Here is an 18,157-nt window from a genome sequence, read left to right on the forward strand (position 1 = left end):
TAAAGACGACAGAGAAGGAGAAAGTCCCGGAAATTTGACCTCTTCAAGGCGGCACGTCATGCCTGATGTTTTCATCTGAGCTGCTTGCGTGTTGCGGAGAAACATCAGCCATTCTTGTCTCCACCTTTCTCTCCAGTAGCCTGAAAACACAGAGAGCAGAGGGTGTCCAGCACATCTTCACCTTCGTTTGAACAGGATGTCCAGATACCAGCGAAACAAATGTGAGGCCACTACACCCTGAGTGTGTTGCTACATGAAATTCAGAGTTTTTCAGATGCGAGCTTGTCGTGTAAGCGCCTTCACACACCGAATGTTTTTGAAGGAAATATGTAGTCTGTATGAGGTTTCGTGGTTTGATCTGGGAGCTGAATCCGTATCACGGCCGCTTTTATACGCATTTCATGATGTCAGCGGGTCAGTTCGAGCTCTCGTTGGCAGAGTTGGGATCACGTCTGAGGAATGATTTCAGAGAGCCGACTGACCGGAGCAGCATGGAGCTGTGTTTTAAACGGTATTATTTAACCACACGTAGTAAAGTATATACAGCACCAGTGCACGTTTTGAGCTACGAGTGCACTTAGCTGCCAAATGCAGTGCTTTGATTGGTCAGATCTTTTTATTCACATATGAAAAATCGAGCTTTGATATAAATGCAGAAAATCTGTCAGTGTGAACGTAGGGTAGGAATAGGACAAATTTTTGTAAAGACATAAAATATTCACACGGATTTTAAGCGGATTTTAAGGACTTGTTCGACGTGTTACCGAGGTGGGTGGAAAAGTTTAGATTTCAGCTTCTCTTCATTGGCTCCAGAGCTGGATCTAAACAACAATCAACAACCAAGCTCCATCTTATCTTAAAGACCTCGTGGTATCGTATCACCCCAACAGAGCACTTTGCTCTCAGACTGCTGCTGACGTGTGGCTCTTTCTAAAAGTAGGATCTGAGGCAGAGCCTTCAGCTTTCAGGCACTCTTCTGTGGAACCAGAAGAGTCGCTTGTCTTTCCATGCTCCACAAATTATCATGACCTGGATGAACCTACACAGACACAGCTCCCAGTTTGGATTCAGGATACAGACACCCTGTCTACTTTTAAGATCAGGCTTGAACCTTTTTGATAAAGCAGATAGTTAGAGCTGGATCACGTGAACCTGAACCTTCCCTTAGATATGCTACAATATGCTCAGGCTGCTGGAGGACTTTCCCATGATGCACTGAGTGTTTCTCCTCTTCTCCCCTGCTTTCACTGCCCATGTGTTTATATGGCACTTCATGTCATTAACTTTTATCTACTCTCTTGTCAATGATTGATAAAAACTCTTGGAAGTGGGCTGTTGAGTTTTCCGGCTTCCAGAGTTTTTCAGGAGGACAATCACGAGTATTACTCACTCCGGGTTTGTGAAGCGTGTTCTCCTGCAGCCCGAAGAGCCCGCCTCCTTGGCCTCCCTGCAGGGGGGAGGCTGTAGCTGAGGACAGCAGGTTGGGTGACTGGGCAATCATGGGTGAGTTGGGGGTGGAGGTGAGAGCTCCTGTCAGCGTGAGGCGCTGCAGCTCCCGCTGTCGCTGCTGCTGCAACATCTGGCACACCAAGGCCTGCTGCTCCTGAAGGAGGATGGGAGGAGAGCGGCTTTAAGAGACGAGCAGAGAAAAGGCGCTGATGGGGGTTTGTGTGGGGGCTGATAGTGCTGGGAGTCTGTAAACGCCGAGCAGAAGCGGCAGACCGTCACCAGGGGGCAGTGTTGGACGTAGTGTGAAACAACTGGCTGTGTGGGCTACTCTTGCTCACGCGTGTGTATTTGTAGCTCCTGCTGGGAATGACAGCGTGGACAAAGAGCGTCTCTATGTTCAAACTGACTGTTAAAAACAATGAAAACTGTCCCCTGGAGCCACCGCTTGTTTGTGATCTTTGATGGGGTTTTGCATCTTCCTTTCCTCAATGACCTCCGCTGTTACTCCCTTTCCTGTTTGAGCCATCTGGCCTTCATCACCCTTGAGTTACATGCTTTTAGGCTTTGTAGAGGAGAGCCTCACAAGTGTTTTTCGTTTGAACTGCATTCAAGGATTTAAAGGAAATGCCAGTTTCTGTTTAAGTTTGGGGATATTTGTATAAAACAATCATAGTCTGAACAATAACGCTGCCATAACTGAGCAGCACTCCTCTGTCAGATTTCCTGGCACCCTCATCTGCTCTGGGTTCTTTAAAGCAGCTTCAATCAAAACTCGGCCCAAAGCTTTTTTTTGGCTTTTTTTTTTAGCAGAACAGAGCACCCCGCCACTTCTGGGATGAAGTGAAATGCTGAGGCACGTCTGGAAGAGTCAAGCTCAGGTGTCTGTGTCAGAGCTGGACGAGGATGCACCTGTGCTTGTGGAATTCAGGGTCAAGTAGTTTAAGCTAACTTAAGAGCAGTGGCGAGCACCCGGGGACAGGAGTGACAGTGAATGTTTTTACAGGGTTCCTGCCAGAAAACGGAGGACAAACAGTGAGTTTAGGAGCTACAGAGGGGAGTGCACTGCCTCGCTCTGCTGTTACTGGATTGGCGTTAGTAACAGACTGATAACTGATAACACACCTTATCTCAGGGAAACCTGGAGCAGTTCACATTGACCCTACTTCTTGTGGGAACTCTCACAAGCAAGTTTATTTTTTTCAAACTGCACGTTTTATTTTATTTTTAAAAAATTGGACGTAAACAAATGTTAAAGTTATTTTCCTTCAGTCATTCTGTTTCACTAACAGGCCAAAAGTGAAAGTATCCAGTTCCACGGTGTCTTTAGTCTACTATATCAAAGTACTTATAGTTTACAGTCAAACAGGAAACCCACTGGTTCCTATATTTACAGTGCCTGACTGGTTTGCACCCCACCAAGCTTTCCTCACTTTGCATGTCAAATAAGGGCGGCTGGTTTACTTCTGCTGGTTCACTTCTACACAAAACATTATTGTTGGTACAATTTCTGTCTTAACTAATATAATTGAATCAGTTATTATCTCTATATGAAATCTTGCTAATGGTTAATATCACAGAATTAATCTCCCAACTTCAAAGTGTGTTACAGCAAGTTCCTGAGTTACAGACAGTAATAAATTCTGTGTAAAAAGTTAGTTTTTACTGAACAGGAGGCGAGTCTGATTTCTGAATTAGTCTAAAAATAATGCGTGAGATTGCCCCTGATGTTATTCAAATAGCCCTGATTTGCTCGGTGTTCCCGTCACGACAAAACATTAGAGAGCTGCTCGCGTGAGCGAGAAAATTTTCTGTTCCATAAACATCCTTTTCTTATCCTAAATCAATTTAGGCCCTCAGTTAAAAGCTTTTGTAGCACAGATTTTATCGCTGTGGTGGTTCAGTGAGCTAATGAAAGTGTTTATTAATGAGTCGAACCAAGCAGCAAACACCGGGGCTGAAAAATGATGCAATACGGAAAAACTGCAATTCCTCTAATGGCCACTGGATTTCAGCTTACATTCCCAAGTAAATATGACCGACCTTACAGCATGAAAAAACTATGCAGGGAAGGGTTTATTTAAGCATAAAGTTTGCATCTTTAGGGGAATGCCTGCTTTGACTAACAAATTGATGCAAATGGACGAAGCTGGAATAATCAGACAAATAATATGGCGTGCTATGCGGTTATATGTACAAACAGACCATCCAAGAAATCTGTGGTTCAATTTTCATGAGACTAATTCTAGCTCTACTTTTACATTTCTTTATATGTCTTTATATTAATTATCAGGTAAGCGTGTCTGTGCCACGCGCCTCGCTAAACAAGTTTTAGCTGATACGTTTGTTTATCTGTTTAATGACATCATCACACCGCAAATCAGAAACATTTGGATAGAGAAAAATCTCAGAGAAGCTGTGAGAAACTGTAGAAATCATAGAGAAAGACAGAGCGATGAGGTGAGTGTCCTTACAGGTGTGAAGTTCTGTGAGGTGAGGAACTGCTGCAGCTGCTGCTGCTCGAGAAGAAGCTGCTTCTGCTGCTCTGACAGGAAGGACGACCTGAAACAGACGTTGACATGTGGACGCACACCTGTCAGAGAGCACCACCGAGTTTAAATGTTTCCCACAGATTTAGATTTTGGGGTCAGTGGGCAGGGTCAGGCACACATGCTCTCGCTAATTTATTAATAAACAGTGTTTATAATCTCCGACCCAGCAAAGACGTGACCATAAATAACAGGCTAAACAAATACAGTGGGTCTTTCTTCCTGCCAATGAACTCCAGCTGGCGGTGGTTCTGCTGCAGCCTTGTCAGGCTCGCTGTGGTGGCACATGAACCTGCTCCTCTCCACCTGCTGCAAACCTCGGGGTCCCCCATCTCACCACAGCTCCTCAGAGCAGGAGAAGAACCACTGACAGCTGCAGTCCATGACACTGCACTACGTCCTACTATGGGGAAGCAGTTCGTAGACATCAACAACAGAAAAGTGGCCAGCTGGTGGCAGAAACACCAAACTAAAATTTAAAAATATTCTGCTTCAGAAGTGAGCAAGGTTGGTGTTTCTCTCTCAGATGGATAGAAAAAGAAAAGAAAAAGGAATCACTGAATCTTAAAAAAATCTGATACCACAACCAAAGTTAGTTAATTCATTTAGAGGCTCTTGTTTTCTTCTTCTGTGGTTTTTACAGACAGATTTGGTACGTACGGACTTGCACTCTTGGGAAGCTGAAAGCCTTGAGCCAGCGCCAGGGGGTTGAGGGGTGGAGGTTGGGGTCGCAGAGCCGGGAGGGCGGGCTGAGGAGCGTTCTGCACAGGCGACTGGATCACTCCGTTCAGACTGCCGAGCACGCCGTTCACGGCCAGCTGAGGACTCCCCGCGAGAGACGCCATGAGTCCGCCCACCATGGGCAGTGCGGAGCCGCCGGCCTGAGTGATCGCCCCCAAACCGTCGTTTAACCCTCGGTTCAAGCCGTTCAGCAGCGGCTGCCCGAAGGAGGCGGGGCTCTGCTGAGGAGGGGGGGTGCTCTGGAAGGAGAGAGACGAGCTGCTTCGGGACGGACTACCGGAGTGGAGCTCCTGGAACAAACACAAGAGAGCAAGCGAGCAGCTTTTAACCGAGTTTACCGTAAAATGGAGAAAATCTACAAAGAGGCTTAAAAAAGACAAATATACTTGCTAATGGTGCCTGACGGGATTGCACGGTGATTTCGAGACATGAAAGGAGCTAAAGTTTCTCACCTCAGACGAGGTAACAAAGGAGGTGTCATTCAGGAAGCAGCTTTTGGACAGGGGACTCTTATTGGTGCTCAGGGGGTCTAAGGAAATGAGAGCCACAATCACAGGGTGAAAACTACCAGGTTTGCACTGAACACCATTTTCTGTACTATCAAAACTGTTCCATTGGTTAATTAACATCAACAAATCATCCGTGTGAGCGGGTGGGGCTGCAAAGGGAGGATGAAGGAATGCAGCTTAAAAAAAATAAAAGAAGGCGATGGGATTTATGTGCCCTGAAGTTCGCTTATGAAAGTGGACAGAGGAGCTTAATCTGACCTTGGGTGGATGACAGGAAGTTGATCTGGGCGGACGTGTGCATGGAGCCCTGGGTGGAGTGAACCTGTGGAGGGAAAGGCACGGCCAGCTCCGTGTTGAGCAGCTGCAGTCGCTCCTTCTTGGCCGTCAGGCTGAGGATCTGGTCCTGGAGCCGCTGGTTCTCCTGCTGCAGGGAGTGCAGCGACTGGAGCATCTCCATAACTGGGGGGACAAGAGGACACACCACATTTCAGTCCAGTGTTTCCCACCATCTTCAAGGTGGGATGACTGCAGGCAGCAGGCACACACTATTTTAAATTAATCATTAAATAATGGAGCTGGTGATGCTAGTCTGCGTTCTGCTCTGCAGCCTCTGCGAGCTCAGTGCAGAATTTGGTTACAATGGTCTTCCTGCTAACAGCAGATCTGCAGAGTAAAAGAGGGACGACTGCCCACAACAGGCTGTTGGAAGGTCACGTTTTAAACTGAGAGTTTCTGGAGAGGCAGCTGAAACATATCAGACCCTCCTTGGCCTCTGTGATCACCTCCACTGATTCTCTCACTCTGTGGAAGATTTCTCTCTCTGCCATCTGGGGCTCCAGCGGGTGATCGCACTCTTTTTTCTATTCAGCTATAATGTAGCAGCACCACGTGGGAAACAGCACCACAATACCACAACACCCCAGCAGCGCATTTCACTACCAGAGTTCAGTATCGCCTCAATATAGCATCAATATATGACTCACAAATGTTCAGATTGAACAGATTCCCGGAGAGATGGCAGAAATTATCAGGTCGGATGTGAAAAAAATGATAAAACTGACCACAACAAAGAGCGGGGACCAAGGACGCAAAAAAGTCTCAGCGTTTTATTTCTTTTATTTACAACATGGCAACTAACGCATAATGCAGCACACACTTACGTAGGTCACATTGTAGGCGCTACAAAGGTTCCCCACGTGAGTCTAAATCAGGCATCGCTCGTTTTCAACAGTCCAGCCTGAGGCCGAGCCTTCAGCTTCCAGGCTCCTCTCCTGAGGAACCAGCTCCCAGTTTGAGGTCCAGAGACAGACTCCCTCTCAACCTCTAACTTTTAGTTTTGATAGTTAGAGCTGCATCCAGTGAACCTGAACCATCCCTCAGTCATGCTATTTTAGGCTCAGGCTGCTGGAAGACTTCCCATGATGCACTGGGACTCCCACTTCTCTCTTTCGCTCGCTATTGCATGTCAGTGGGTTTTGTGTTCTCTCGCTTCCTGACCCCATTTTGTAGGTATTTCTGGGTTAGGAACTCCAGCTGTCATCATTACTGTCAGTATTATTACTATTACTGCCTGAGAAGTTTTAGGATTGGCTCAGGTTGGTTGTTTTATGATTTTTAGCGGGTGATGGGTGGATCGGCATGAAAGGGATCCAGGAATATCAGTGTTGTTTGCAAAAGTGGACCTTTCACATCACAAACACAGATCAACACTGGAGGAGGCGTACAGCCTGGAACTGCTCTCGGTATTATTATCATAATTATTGTATTTACTATAACAACCAGCTGGTGGTGCTCAAACAAAAAATAAGTACTAGCATTGAATGTTTCCTGCCTCTCTGCTCTCCTCTCACCCCAGCCGGTCGGGGCAGATGGCCGCCCACCCAGAGACTGTTTCTGTCAGCAAGTGCTTGATCAGATTAAACTCGCTTTGCTGGAAGAGCTGGTTCAATACAATCAGGGGCACAGAGCAGCTGAAGGGCGTACAGTTTTAATGTATTGTGAACAGCTAATCTGCCAAACTTGCACATCGATCCAAAGCAAACCTTCTGTTTTTGTGTAGTTAAATATCAACAAGCTGATTTACTGGACGTACTGGAATAAACTAGTCACGGCTAAACGATCAGAGATATGTTTGACAAGAGTAGACCCAGCAACCTGCGCTGTGCTTTTTTTTAAAGTCCTGCACCGTCTCACAGGTGTTTCCAATTATTCTGGCAGTTCGGGCCCCCGCTTGGGTTGAAGTCGGGCAGAGTTATGCTGGAAAATATTAGAGGTCACAAAACAAAGGCTGGGTCCTGAAACATGCCACATTTTCAGCCTTGTGCACTCAAATTAAGTCACTTATTTTTATACAACACTTTGCTGTTTAAGTAGAAATGAGTGTGTTTATTTTGAGAGTATGTCACAAGTTACTAGTTAGGCTCAAAAAAAGAAACGTACACAAGCTGCAGCTTGAGAAAAATCAGCAAAATAAACATTACGCTTTCTCATGCAGATAAATATAATTAAGGTGAGGACGGTGGGGGTATTTCCTTTTAGAGAAATACACCTAGCTAAGCGTGATGAGACCTGAGGGGGAACAAAAAAAGAGAAGAAGAGCAGCAACCATGGAAATAAAAAGCCGTTTGCATGCAAGCGTGAGCCAAAAGCACTGACAGTGCTGGGTGTAGGAAGAAAAAATGAGCAAATAATAGATTTGAAAGCAAGTGTCAGCTGATGATGCCCCTGGAGAAAAAGTGAGTCAGAGCAAAAGGCGGCGAGCAATCTGGTTCAGCGGGGAGACGAGCAGAAATACAACGGCAGAAAGAAACAAAGCAGCTGCTGGAGCAGCTTTCAGAACCGAGAGCACATCTGATCTCTCGCTGAGCTTTTTTTGTCCTCACACAGGTACATTCATCATCTGACGACAGCACGAGGCACACAGAGGCCGGCAGCGTGTACGTGTAAGGTTCCCAACACTTCTGGCTTAAAATGAAGTGAAAAGTTCAACCAAAGAGTCCTTTCTCTTTCTCAGATTTGTTTTTGAAAGATTCTGAGAGGCTCAAAGAGATCTTAGCACTGAGCAAAGGAGTAGTACTAAAACAACCCTGCAGTTCCTCTGATGGCCACTTGAGGCTCCTGTGTTAAAATGTCCAGTTTACAGCTCGCTGCAAGAAATGGCCTGTAGGCTTGGTGCTCCATAACAGCTTTATACTGGAAGAAACATTTTCTTAAATCACCTGGTTTGATTTTTTTTATTGATAAAGTTGGGGGCGTGGCTACTCTGACTGGCCAATAACTGATTCTTACAAATAACACGATTTGCTGTGCAGTTAACTGTACAGCACGCCAAACTCCACTGTTAACAGACCACTCAAAGAAGCACAGTAATTACCATCTTGGATTTTAATTTTTATTTACTTTGGATATTTACTCATTTTTATTGGCTTCTTTCCTTTCAGTTAATGAAAAATGATTTTTGTACTCGTCTAATTTCTCCGCCTCACGAGTCTGCGCTCCAGCCTGCTGAGTAAAGTTCTAATATTTTATGCACTCGTGCAGTTTATGAGGCAACTTGTGCATATCACTCTGTTTATGTCCATCCTTTATGCACAGAATACACTCGCTGGCCACTTTATTAGGTACACCAGTTCAGCAACTCAGTGCATTAAGGTCTGCTGAGATTCAAACTGAGCATCAGCGTGGGGAAGAAATGTGATTAAGGTGACTTTTTTGATACCAGGCAGGCTGGTCTGAGTATTTCAGACTGCTGATCTGCTGGGATTTTCCCTCGTAAGCATCTCCAGGGTTCACAAAGAATGACGAAGAAAAGGAAAATATCTATCCAGCAGCTTCCTAAGAGAAAATGCTTTGTTTACACAAGAGGTCAGAGGAGAACGACCAGACTGCTTTGAGTTGACAGGAAGGCAACAGTAACTGAAATAACTCCTTGATACAACCAAGGTATGCAGAAGAGCACCTCGGTTGCTCTTCTTCACCTTGGAGAATTAGAAAAACGATTCCTGCTCTAATGAGTCTCGATATTTGCTGTGAAATTCAGACGGTAGGCTCAGACTTTGGTGTGAACAACATGAAAACATGGATCTATCCATGGTTCAGTAACTGAGAACTGTTTAAACACCACAGCCTATACCGGAGTCTTGTTCCTGACCATAACTATCCTTTTATGAGCACAGCAGCTTAAAGCAGCGGTCCCCAACCCCCGCGCCATGGGCCGGTACTGGTCGGTGAGTCGTTTGGTACCGGGCCGCGAGACTTGAGGCTCGGGTGTGAAATTTATGGTTTTCAGGGTTTTTATCGTTAACTCGGTTTCCCTGGGTCTTTTCCCGTGTTGTAGTTGTGTCTTATTTTGAAAGAAATATTTACACGTTACCATAGCGACCAGAGGAGGAGAGAGGAGGATGTTACTCTTAATGTTGTTGGCGCATTTCAGGAGGACGCTGCTAATAAAGTTACACAGTTACACAGTGAATTTGCGTTTATTATTATATTTAGAAAATACCACAGTTTCTGTCTCGGTCGTATCATTTTATTTTGTTGTATTTATCCGCGACACCTTAAAGGCCGGTCTGTGAAAATAATGTCTGACATTAAATCTTTGGGATGTGATGGAAAGGCTGATTCTCATCATGGATGTGCAGCAACTGCATGAAGTTATCCTGTGAATATGGACCAAAATCTCTGAGGAGTGTTTGCAGCACCTTGGTGAATCTTTGCTATGAAACAAGTTCTGAAGGCAGAAAGGGCTCCAACCCAGTACCAGCACTGTGTGAGTAACTGCAGGTCCATCAAGTATATTTTCCATTTCATTCATCTTATAAACACTTTTTTCAATATCTAGTCCCACTGGCCTTACTTACTGTTGACTCCCATCTCTCCGTTGCTGTGTTTCTCCAGCAGGAGATCAATGTGAGAGCTGGCTGGAGGGACGTTCTCAGGACGGGCTCTGACTCCGGCGCCCAGCCCGTCCCTCTGGTCGAACAGAAGAGGAAGACAGCTCATCGGAGACCTGGGCGTGGAAGAGGATAAAGTCAACAGGAAGTCAGAAGCAACACGTCACAGCTTCTGCAGCCAAGCTGGGAAACTACCAATCATCCTCTGTGGCTGTGGTTTGTGTTTTTATCCACACAGTCGCTTTGATTGTTAACCAGCTGGCATTTTCCTGTTGCTGGTAATGAAAATGACAAAGGGAAAAATCAACCAAGTGATGATTTGAACAGATGAATGATGCGTCACCAGTGGTTTATGCATCTCTCTACTTGCTGACTCATTTCAGTCAGTAAATCTGAAGTGTAAAAATGACGTATTGTTTTCAGGATTTGACACAAAAAAATAACAATAAAGACAAAAAAGCAAAGACTCACTGCGAGGAAAGACTCTCTCTCGGTGAGTTCCCCTGACATGGGAAGCGACAGTCATCGAGGTCAGACTCTGAGAAAAGGAACAGACGCGCTTTAATTTCATGTGCGCTCACATTTACTGAAAGGCAGCATCAAAGCGCCGTGTTTGCTGTGCAACAACAGCAGGATTTGAGCCAGAAGGAGGTTTTTTTGTGAAGCTTATCTAAAGCCAACATTCGTTTCTCAAGAAGTGCTTCCTCTCACCTGGCAGTGAGGTCTGGGCTTGGCTCAGTAGTGGCGGCAGTGTCAGGGCTGTGGAGAGACAGCTGGTGAAAGGCTGAGTGGAGGTCAGGCTGTAGGAGGCGCTGGAACCTGGATGGACCTATAAGACAGCAAACGTCAACATCTGGCTGACAAAGAAAGCATGGAGATAATCAAGAAAGGGTTTTATTTTAAAAAAACAACCCAAAAACAGATCTTTTTGTGAAGAAAACATCCGTCAACTGGAAACGTAACACACATCTATCAAAAATAACTCGAGAATGAATCGTGCTCCCAGATTCGTCATGATTTCCACATCTGTCCACTCATCATTGTTTACGAACCCACTCACTTTCTTTCAGCTTGACCCAGCCGTCACAGGCTACAGGGTACCATCCTGCACAGGTCAACTAAACACGCTCACATTCACACCTACGGCCACATTAGAACCCAACACGCATGTCTCTGGACGCGAGGTGAAAGTATCCGCACCGCTGTGCATGATTGCGCTGCATCAAGTTTTGGTACAACACTCCATTTCTTTTCTTATGAAGCAGACACACCCTGAACTGTGTGCTTCAGTTCGAGCCAAGAAAACTAAAAGAGAGACTTTGATGACAACGAAGGAAGTAAAAGTGAAGATGTGTGGAAGGACTTTGGTGTCTGTCTGCAGCTGCTTTTGTCTCAGGATCATTCGGGGGCTCTTGTGGTCGGCTTTCGGTGGCGGGTGTCAGCTTTGACTCTGCAGCACCACCTCTCTTTACCCCAGCTGCACCCAGTGACTGTAGACTGTAATGAGTCATTGACCTGCACCCACAGAGATGCTGCAGTGGAGGCAAGCTGGCACCAGCGCTACAAGTAAAAACACCTCCTAGTCAGAGGCTAACTCCTCCGTTGCTGCTTACTGTAAATCATGATTATGAATTTTCCTATAATCCTCAGGCCTGAAACTTCATACATCATTTAATTTTGTTGAAATGTTGTTTGCTGACACAGACGCAAACAGCGCATGTCCTCTCTTTGTGACGTACCTGTGTGTTTGACGCAGCATTGACTGGTGGAAGAGACAGCGAGGAGTGGGATGGAAGGAGTCCTGAGGAGAGAGGGGTGCTACACATGCCCCCTCCCAGGGACAAGGAGGTGCTACACACCCCTCCACCCAGGGAAAGGGGGGTACTGCAGACACCCCCGCCCAGTGTGAGAGGGTCCTTGAGACTGGAGTAGATGCCTGAGAGACATAAAAGGGAGGAAATAAAGGAATAAGGTGTTTGTCGTTTTCATCTTACAAGTCGTATGACTGCAGAAAGAGGAACACGTGAGCCAATCAAATGGAAAGTAGGGCAGGAAATGCACTACAGACACGTGCGGCACACACAAAAACACTATGTTGGACAATATCACTGCCTCGCACAGATTACACAAACGTTCTGTAAGAGATTTAACAAATATTTTAAAAGTGGTGCCACGAAACAGTCGACTTATTCCGTTCATTCTTAATTCCAGGAGTGTTTTTCGCTGCGCTTCTGATACAGAGATAAGCTGCTGCGTGTAATGGAAATGCACCAAAGTGCAAAGAGATAGCGCTTCAGTTTTTTTCCTTCACCACACACAGGAAGCTAGAGGGCTACCGCACACGCCCACTCGCTCAGACTCACCAGAGCTGAGCAGCGAGTTGCCGCGGCCTGTAGAAAAACTACCAGTGGAGGACGAGGAGGAGGAGAAAGAAGAGGAAGTGGAAGAGGTGGCGGTGGGAGGCAGCGTCGAGGAGAAGGTGGGGTGGGGGATGGAGGACGGGCTCGGGTAGAGCGACGAGGTTAAGGCTAGGGGAGGCGGTGCTGTGTGGTGATGGTGGTGGTGGTGCTCCTCCTCCCCCCTCCTCTCTCGGTTCTTGCTCCCCGCGGGCGCCCCGGGCCGTGGCGGCTCTTCTTGTTGCCACGGTGCCTCCTCTCTCGAGGCAGCGGCGGTGGAAGCGTGGCTTTGTCCTCCGGGTCGGCCTCCTCCAGGATGGGCGGCGTGCTGAGCTGGGACGGCTTGCAGAGAGATTTGGAGGGTTTGTAGTCGCTCGACGAGGAGATCTTTCGGATCTTGCTGCTGCTGCCGAGCCCCGACGACGACGTGATGCGCATGATGGACCCGAAGGTGGAGATGGTGACTTTGTTCTCGAAAGGGCTGGAGTTGCCCTCTGGCCTGTCGTGACCTTGCGACCCTGCTAGCGGGCCCTCAGCGGGGGTCAATGCTGGTGGCTTGTGGTATTTACAGTCCTCCTCCTCTTCCTCCTCCTCATCTTTTTCCTCTTCCTTTTCATCTTCCTCCTCCTCCTCATCCTCCTCCTGGACTGCCGGTCTCCTGTGACGCTCCTTGCGCTCCTCTCCGCTCTGGTCGTCACCTCCTCGGTCATGTTCACGCTCCAGGCGGGAAGAAGATAAGAACTGATGGAACTCCTGAGCAGACGACAGGGAACCACCTGAAGGAGAAAAACAAAGAGTTAAAAGTCAGACACAAACGGCGACACGACCTCACTCTGTCTCCAGGGTTCAACAGAACCCAGTAAGAGAGGATGTCGGGGAGCTAACTGGTCATGTACTTGTCTGCACAGGGCAATGACGGTGCTTCCACCAATCCCAGTTAGGAGTTCACCTGTGAAGCAAACTGGCTTAAGTGAAAGCTTCACTAATGACAGCGTTTTTTCTTGCTTACATATTTTGAAATTAAAAAAGTACGAGGCCACTGAAAGAAAACAAACTGGTGCAGGACTCTACAGAGCGAGCGTTTCTCTCATAGTTGAGACAGAAATGGATCCGTGCTGAACGTAAATTGAATTTAGGGGCACGTGTGTGGATAAAAATTCTGTTTTTCTCAACAACACAACAGCAGCCAAGATGATGCAATCATCCCTGTTACATCTTAAAGTGGAGCAGCAGCCTCTCCTCTCACAGAGGCAGGCAGCATCGATCACATCTGAACTCGAGAAGAAATCGAGCGCTGACCCTTCATGTGGTACCTGTGTTGAATGGACTGGAGGAGCAGGACGATGAGGAGCAGCTCTTGCCGGTGCTTCCGGTCTTCTTGCTCCGATGACTGTGACCGTGCGAGCTCAGCTTCTTGGACTTTCCCTCGCCGTCCTTGCTGCTGTGGTGACTTGAGGAAATCTGTCCCAACACAGACAGGTCAAAACCATTAAAGCACTGACTGAGACATCGCGGCTTCAGCAGCTCTCTCAATCACTGTGTGGTGTCCTCGGATACCTTTTCTATGCCGCTAGATGTGACAGCGGAGCTCAGGTTGTCGTTCGACTTTTTGTGGCGCTCCTTTTGCCGAATCTTGTCTTTATGACTCTGAAAAAAACAACAACACATACATACAAATACACAAGTTTGAGCCTACAAGTCTTTACACAAACGCAGCGAGTGGAATATAACCAAATCACATTTACTATCGTCAACCAGCTTCAACAACAACGTTTGCAGGGATACGCTAACAGCACACAGTCAAATCTGTTTATGCATCACTGTAACTGCATTTGATGAAGATTATAATTAATAAAAGCGTCTGGCTTTCTGTCACAGCAAAAACTACGGATTAATTTTTTTATATCAGAATATCCCAGATAGCCATTTTTATCATATCAGACTAAAACAAATGATTACAAGCTAGCCTAGAATCAGTATGACTCGGTGCCACTAGGTAAATTATAATAAATACTGGTATCAGCGCCAATGGAAGTCTCTTCTATCTGCCACTGGCGGAAAAGCAGGGTGTTAGATTCAGTTTCAAAGTGGGTTATACTGAAAATGGCATCATGTAGCGCCAGACGTTGAATGAAAATATATGCTTCACACAGCTGTCTCACACACGCTACTGTGTCGGTCTAAAACCTACAACCGAGAAAGTGCAAACAAGTGTAGACCTGCAAAATTCTGTTCACAGCAACAAGACAACCGCACAGCCAACTTTTAACAGCCTGAATCCGACAGCTGCCGCTAGCATCTACGCGACACTAGATCATATATTTAACCCGTCCCAAGGTTGCCATAAAACCGAGCCTTCTGCAACAAAACTTGCTTTTACAGCTCAGTTGCTTTGAGATTTGGCTTGAAGAAACACGCTTTTCTTTTTTAACTCTTTTTCAGTTCAACAACTGTGTGAAGCGTCCGCTCCCTGACTGTGGAGCCACATCTCTGCCGGAACATCAAAACGATAACAAAGGATGACATTCTTTGAAGACCGGAATTGTCTGGTGGCGAGAAAACATGCGGGTCTCCTTTTACACTTGCTAAAGAGCTGCTCAGCTGGAACCGTGTGCCGTCAGCATCATCTTTCCTGTCTGCTGAATTCTCTGTTAGCTAGTCTGTTAGCTTGCAGGGGCTTTGAAGGTGCACCTGTCTGCTTAGTTTTGCATGTGATGATGGGGTCACGTGCACGTGAGCACCGCACCTTCACAGAGTTAACTCGCCCCACTGAGAAGTGCACGTTAGGTTAATTGCTTATTTGAGTGCACAGAATAAAGCGCTGCATGAAAGTGTGTGAAGGAGGTAAATGTGGCGTGTAGTGTGGAGAGCTTTAAGTGGTCAAAACGACTAGAGAAGTGTTACATGAATGCCGGCCTATTTGATTTCAAGTGTTTGAGGCTGAGAGGATGTAATGGCGCAGAGAGATCATGATGTTATTTCATGATATGTATTTTATAATATGGCTTTTTACGTGTTTTATGTCTTTATGACCAGAGGCAGGGTACGCCCTGGAAAGGTCGCCGTCTGTCACGGGGCTCAAAACAGCGCAATTAATGAAAAAGTAAATGCGTTATCTTTTGTTTAGCCAGGCTGTAATACTTCCAGGTATGTGTGACTGTCTGAGCTCATAATTTGTATTCAGATTAGAGTTTGACGTCAAGGGGTCGAACTTATCACTGCCTGAAATGATGACACCCGGAAATTGGGAGTGATGTCTGAACGTTCCCCAGGAGCCAACAGATGGAAGCTGTGAGGCTGAAAGCGTAGGATAACTGTGAGGGTGTGTCTGGTGTATGACTTCAGGACAGTGAGGCGTGTTTACACAGTGTAGCTCAGCTTGCTCACGCGCATGCAATAAAATCTAAATTAGCTCTCTGCTTATTTGATGATTTTATCAGGAAGAAAATGCATTAAAATTCATCCTTTTCTTCTTTGCCATTTCTGCCATTATTCAATGGTTTCAAAATAAAAGAGTCTGTGTGCCAAACTGGTCTGGATCAGACTGGCTGGTCTTATGAATCTGACGACAAATAGACAAAGTCTATTTTTAACTCTTACTTTTCGGTTTTGTAGTGCACAGTTATCCACTAATATTAGCAAGCTGCAGAGACAAACTGCAAATGCAACACACACACACACACACACACACATCCTGTTAATTAGTGCTACAAAATTATTAAACCCTAGAATTTCCCTGTTCCAAACACTAAAACCTTATTATTTGTCTGATAATTCAATTAAAATGCTCCAAAATTACATTTTCTTTATAATCACAATCAGAACAACAGGTCACCTAAAGCCACTTTATATTGTAAAGACCCTACAGTAATACAGGGAATACCACAGCAATAGATGACCCCCTATGAGCAAGCACTTGGCAATATTGAGAAGGGAAAACGTCCTTTTTACAGGAAGGAACATCTGGGTGACGTAAGCTCGGGGAAGGGCAGCCATCTGCTGCGACCAAAAGCTGTCCAGCAGAGCGGCTCTAGTTAGCTGAGGTGAGGCCTAGCCGACAGCTAGCAGGTACGTCTGACTGATTCACTTTTTTTAACAGCCTCAAGTGGACATTAGAATAACTGCAGCTTTTGGTAGTTTTCAGCTCTGGAGACTGCCGTCTGATCTGACCACAGCTGTGCTTACCTTCCTCTGTCTGTGGTGGTGGTGCTGTTTTTCCTGTGACGGAGAGCTGGAGCGCCCCCTGGAATGGCTGAAGGAGCTACTTGTATTTTCACTAGAACGCAACTTCTTCTGCTGTAAAGTCCAAAAGAAGGAAGAGCAAACAAAAAGTTAACAGCTGCTGAAATTTCAAAGTTGGACATTTAAAGGTTCTCTACAAGCACTTCCAATGACTTAACAGGAGGTTTATCTCCTGAATTATTTATTTTGGTCGGGCGTATTCCAAGAGTCGTTTAGCTGCCTTGAGCTGAGTTAGAGGAAAACGTGCCTGACCAAAAAACAGCCGGGTGCAGAAGCCCTTATCAATCATGTTAGCTGTTAACTGTGCGGTGCAGTAAGACGGGCTTTTCTGGGGTACGATGTAATTATGTTCTTTACCATTTTGTTGTAGTGATGCTTGCAGTAGCCACAGTACTTCACGTTATCAGCTTCTGGTCCTTCCTCCTCACATAGCAGACCAGCCATCTGAGCACTGCAGCGCAGGGTGTCGGAGGGTCGGAAAGGAGATGAAACACGAGAGCCAAGTTAGCACACATGCACGGACTGAGACGGCAACACCTGGCCGAGTCACCTGAGAGCTTCAGTCACCGAACGTTGCCAGATTGATCGAATGTCACATTAAAATCTGAGCCTGTCAGTGTCTCGGGATTTACTTTTAAATAAATCATCTTTCTGTTGTAGCAGGAAACAAAATAAAGGCAAAAAGCAAGATGAGCAGCATGAAAGGTCAAAGACTGTAAATGAAGAAAAGCCAACTGTAGCCCAGAATCACATGTAATTGTGTGAGTAAACTAAGGCTGTAGCCAAATACACATAACATATGAGCACATATTCAATCTTGGGAATTGGAGACGGAATTTCTTTTCTATTCTTGGGCTTATTTTCAAAAAAAAGGATATGACACAGGATACTTACAGAAACAAGACCAACTTTAACTTGCTTCGATTAGCACACAAAGTAATCACCACCCATTCATGATATCCAAGTTAGAACGGGATGCTAACGCAGACGGACGACCATTCACACTCATGTCATTCCTATGGCCAATTTAGCGTCACCAGTTAAGCTATATCTGTCTGGACTGTGGGAGGAAGCTGGAGTGCCCAAAAAGGCCAGGACGTTCTTGGTGTGTGCCAACCATGACAGTGCCGCCCACAGTATTAATCATACGCTGTGTAAAAAAAGTGCCACCACGGGAGAAGTGCCCTAAACCTGCATTCTTTCTAACGGCCAGCAGGGGGCGACCCTTCAGCCTGCAAAAAAAAGTCCAGTGGTGCAAAGTCTATGAAGAGATTACTCTTTGGATCGCATGATCTGTGACTTCAATAAAGACTTTACTGATGACTTTATGGCCTCACCTGATAGTTTCAGGTCGTACTGAAAATAACACAGTGCTGTTTTTT

General features: G+C 46.0%; 1 protein-coding gene across 1 annotated transcript in view; it reads right to left on the reverse strand.

Annotated features, from left to right (window-relative positions):
- Positions 1–18,157, reverse strand: part of LOC100690404 (protein AF-17) — a 28,246-nt gene continuing 10,089 nt past the window's right edge. Inside the window, 16 exon segments of the mRNA XM_005470133.4 lie at positions 1–140; positions 1,391–1,603; positions 3,921–4,008; positions 4,656–5,026; positions 5,189–5,265; positions 5,504–5,704; positions 10,105–10,253; positions 10,609–10,675; positions 10,849–10,966; positions 11,877–12,073; positions 12,501–12,732; positions 12,735–13,309; positions 13,847–13,994; positions 14,091–14,180; positions 16,719–16,829; positions 17,133–17,226. Coding sequence (XP_005470190.3) covers positions 105–140; positions 1,391–1,603; positions 3,921–4,008; positions 4,656–5,026; positions 5,189–5,265; positions 5,504–5,704; positions 10,105–10,253; positions 10,609–10,675; positions 10,849–10,966; positions 11,877–12,073; positions 12,501–12,732; positions 12,735–13,309; positions 13,847–13,994; positions 14,091–14,180; positions 16,719–16,829; positions 17,133–17,226 — 2,767 coding nt within the window. The 3' untranslated portion in view covers positions 1–104.

The sequence above is a fragment of the Oreochromis niloticus genome, linkage group LG6 (assembly GCF_001858045.2).
Source record: "Oreochromis niloticus isolate F11D_XX linkage group LG6, O_niloticus_UMD_NMBU, whole genome shotgun sequence".
NCBI lineage: Eukaryota > Metazoa > Chordata > Actinopteri > Cichliformes > Cichlidae > Oreochromis > Oreochromis niloticus.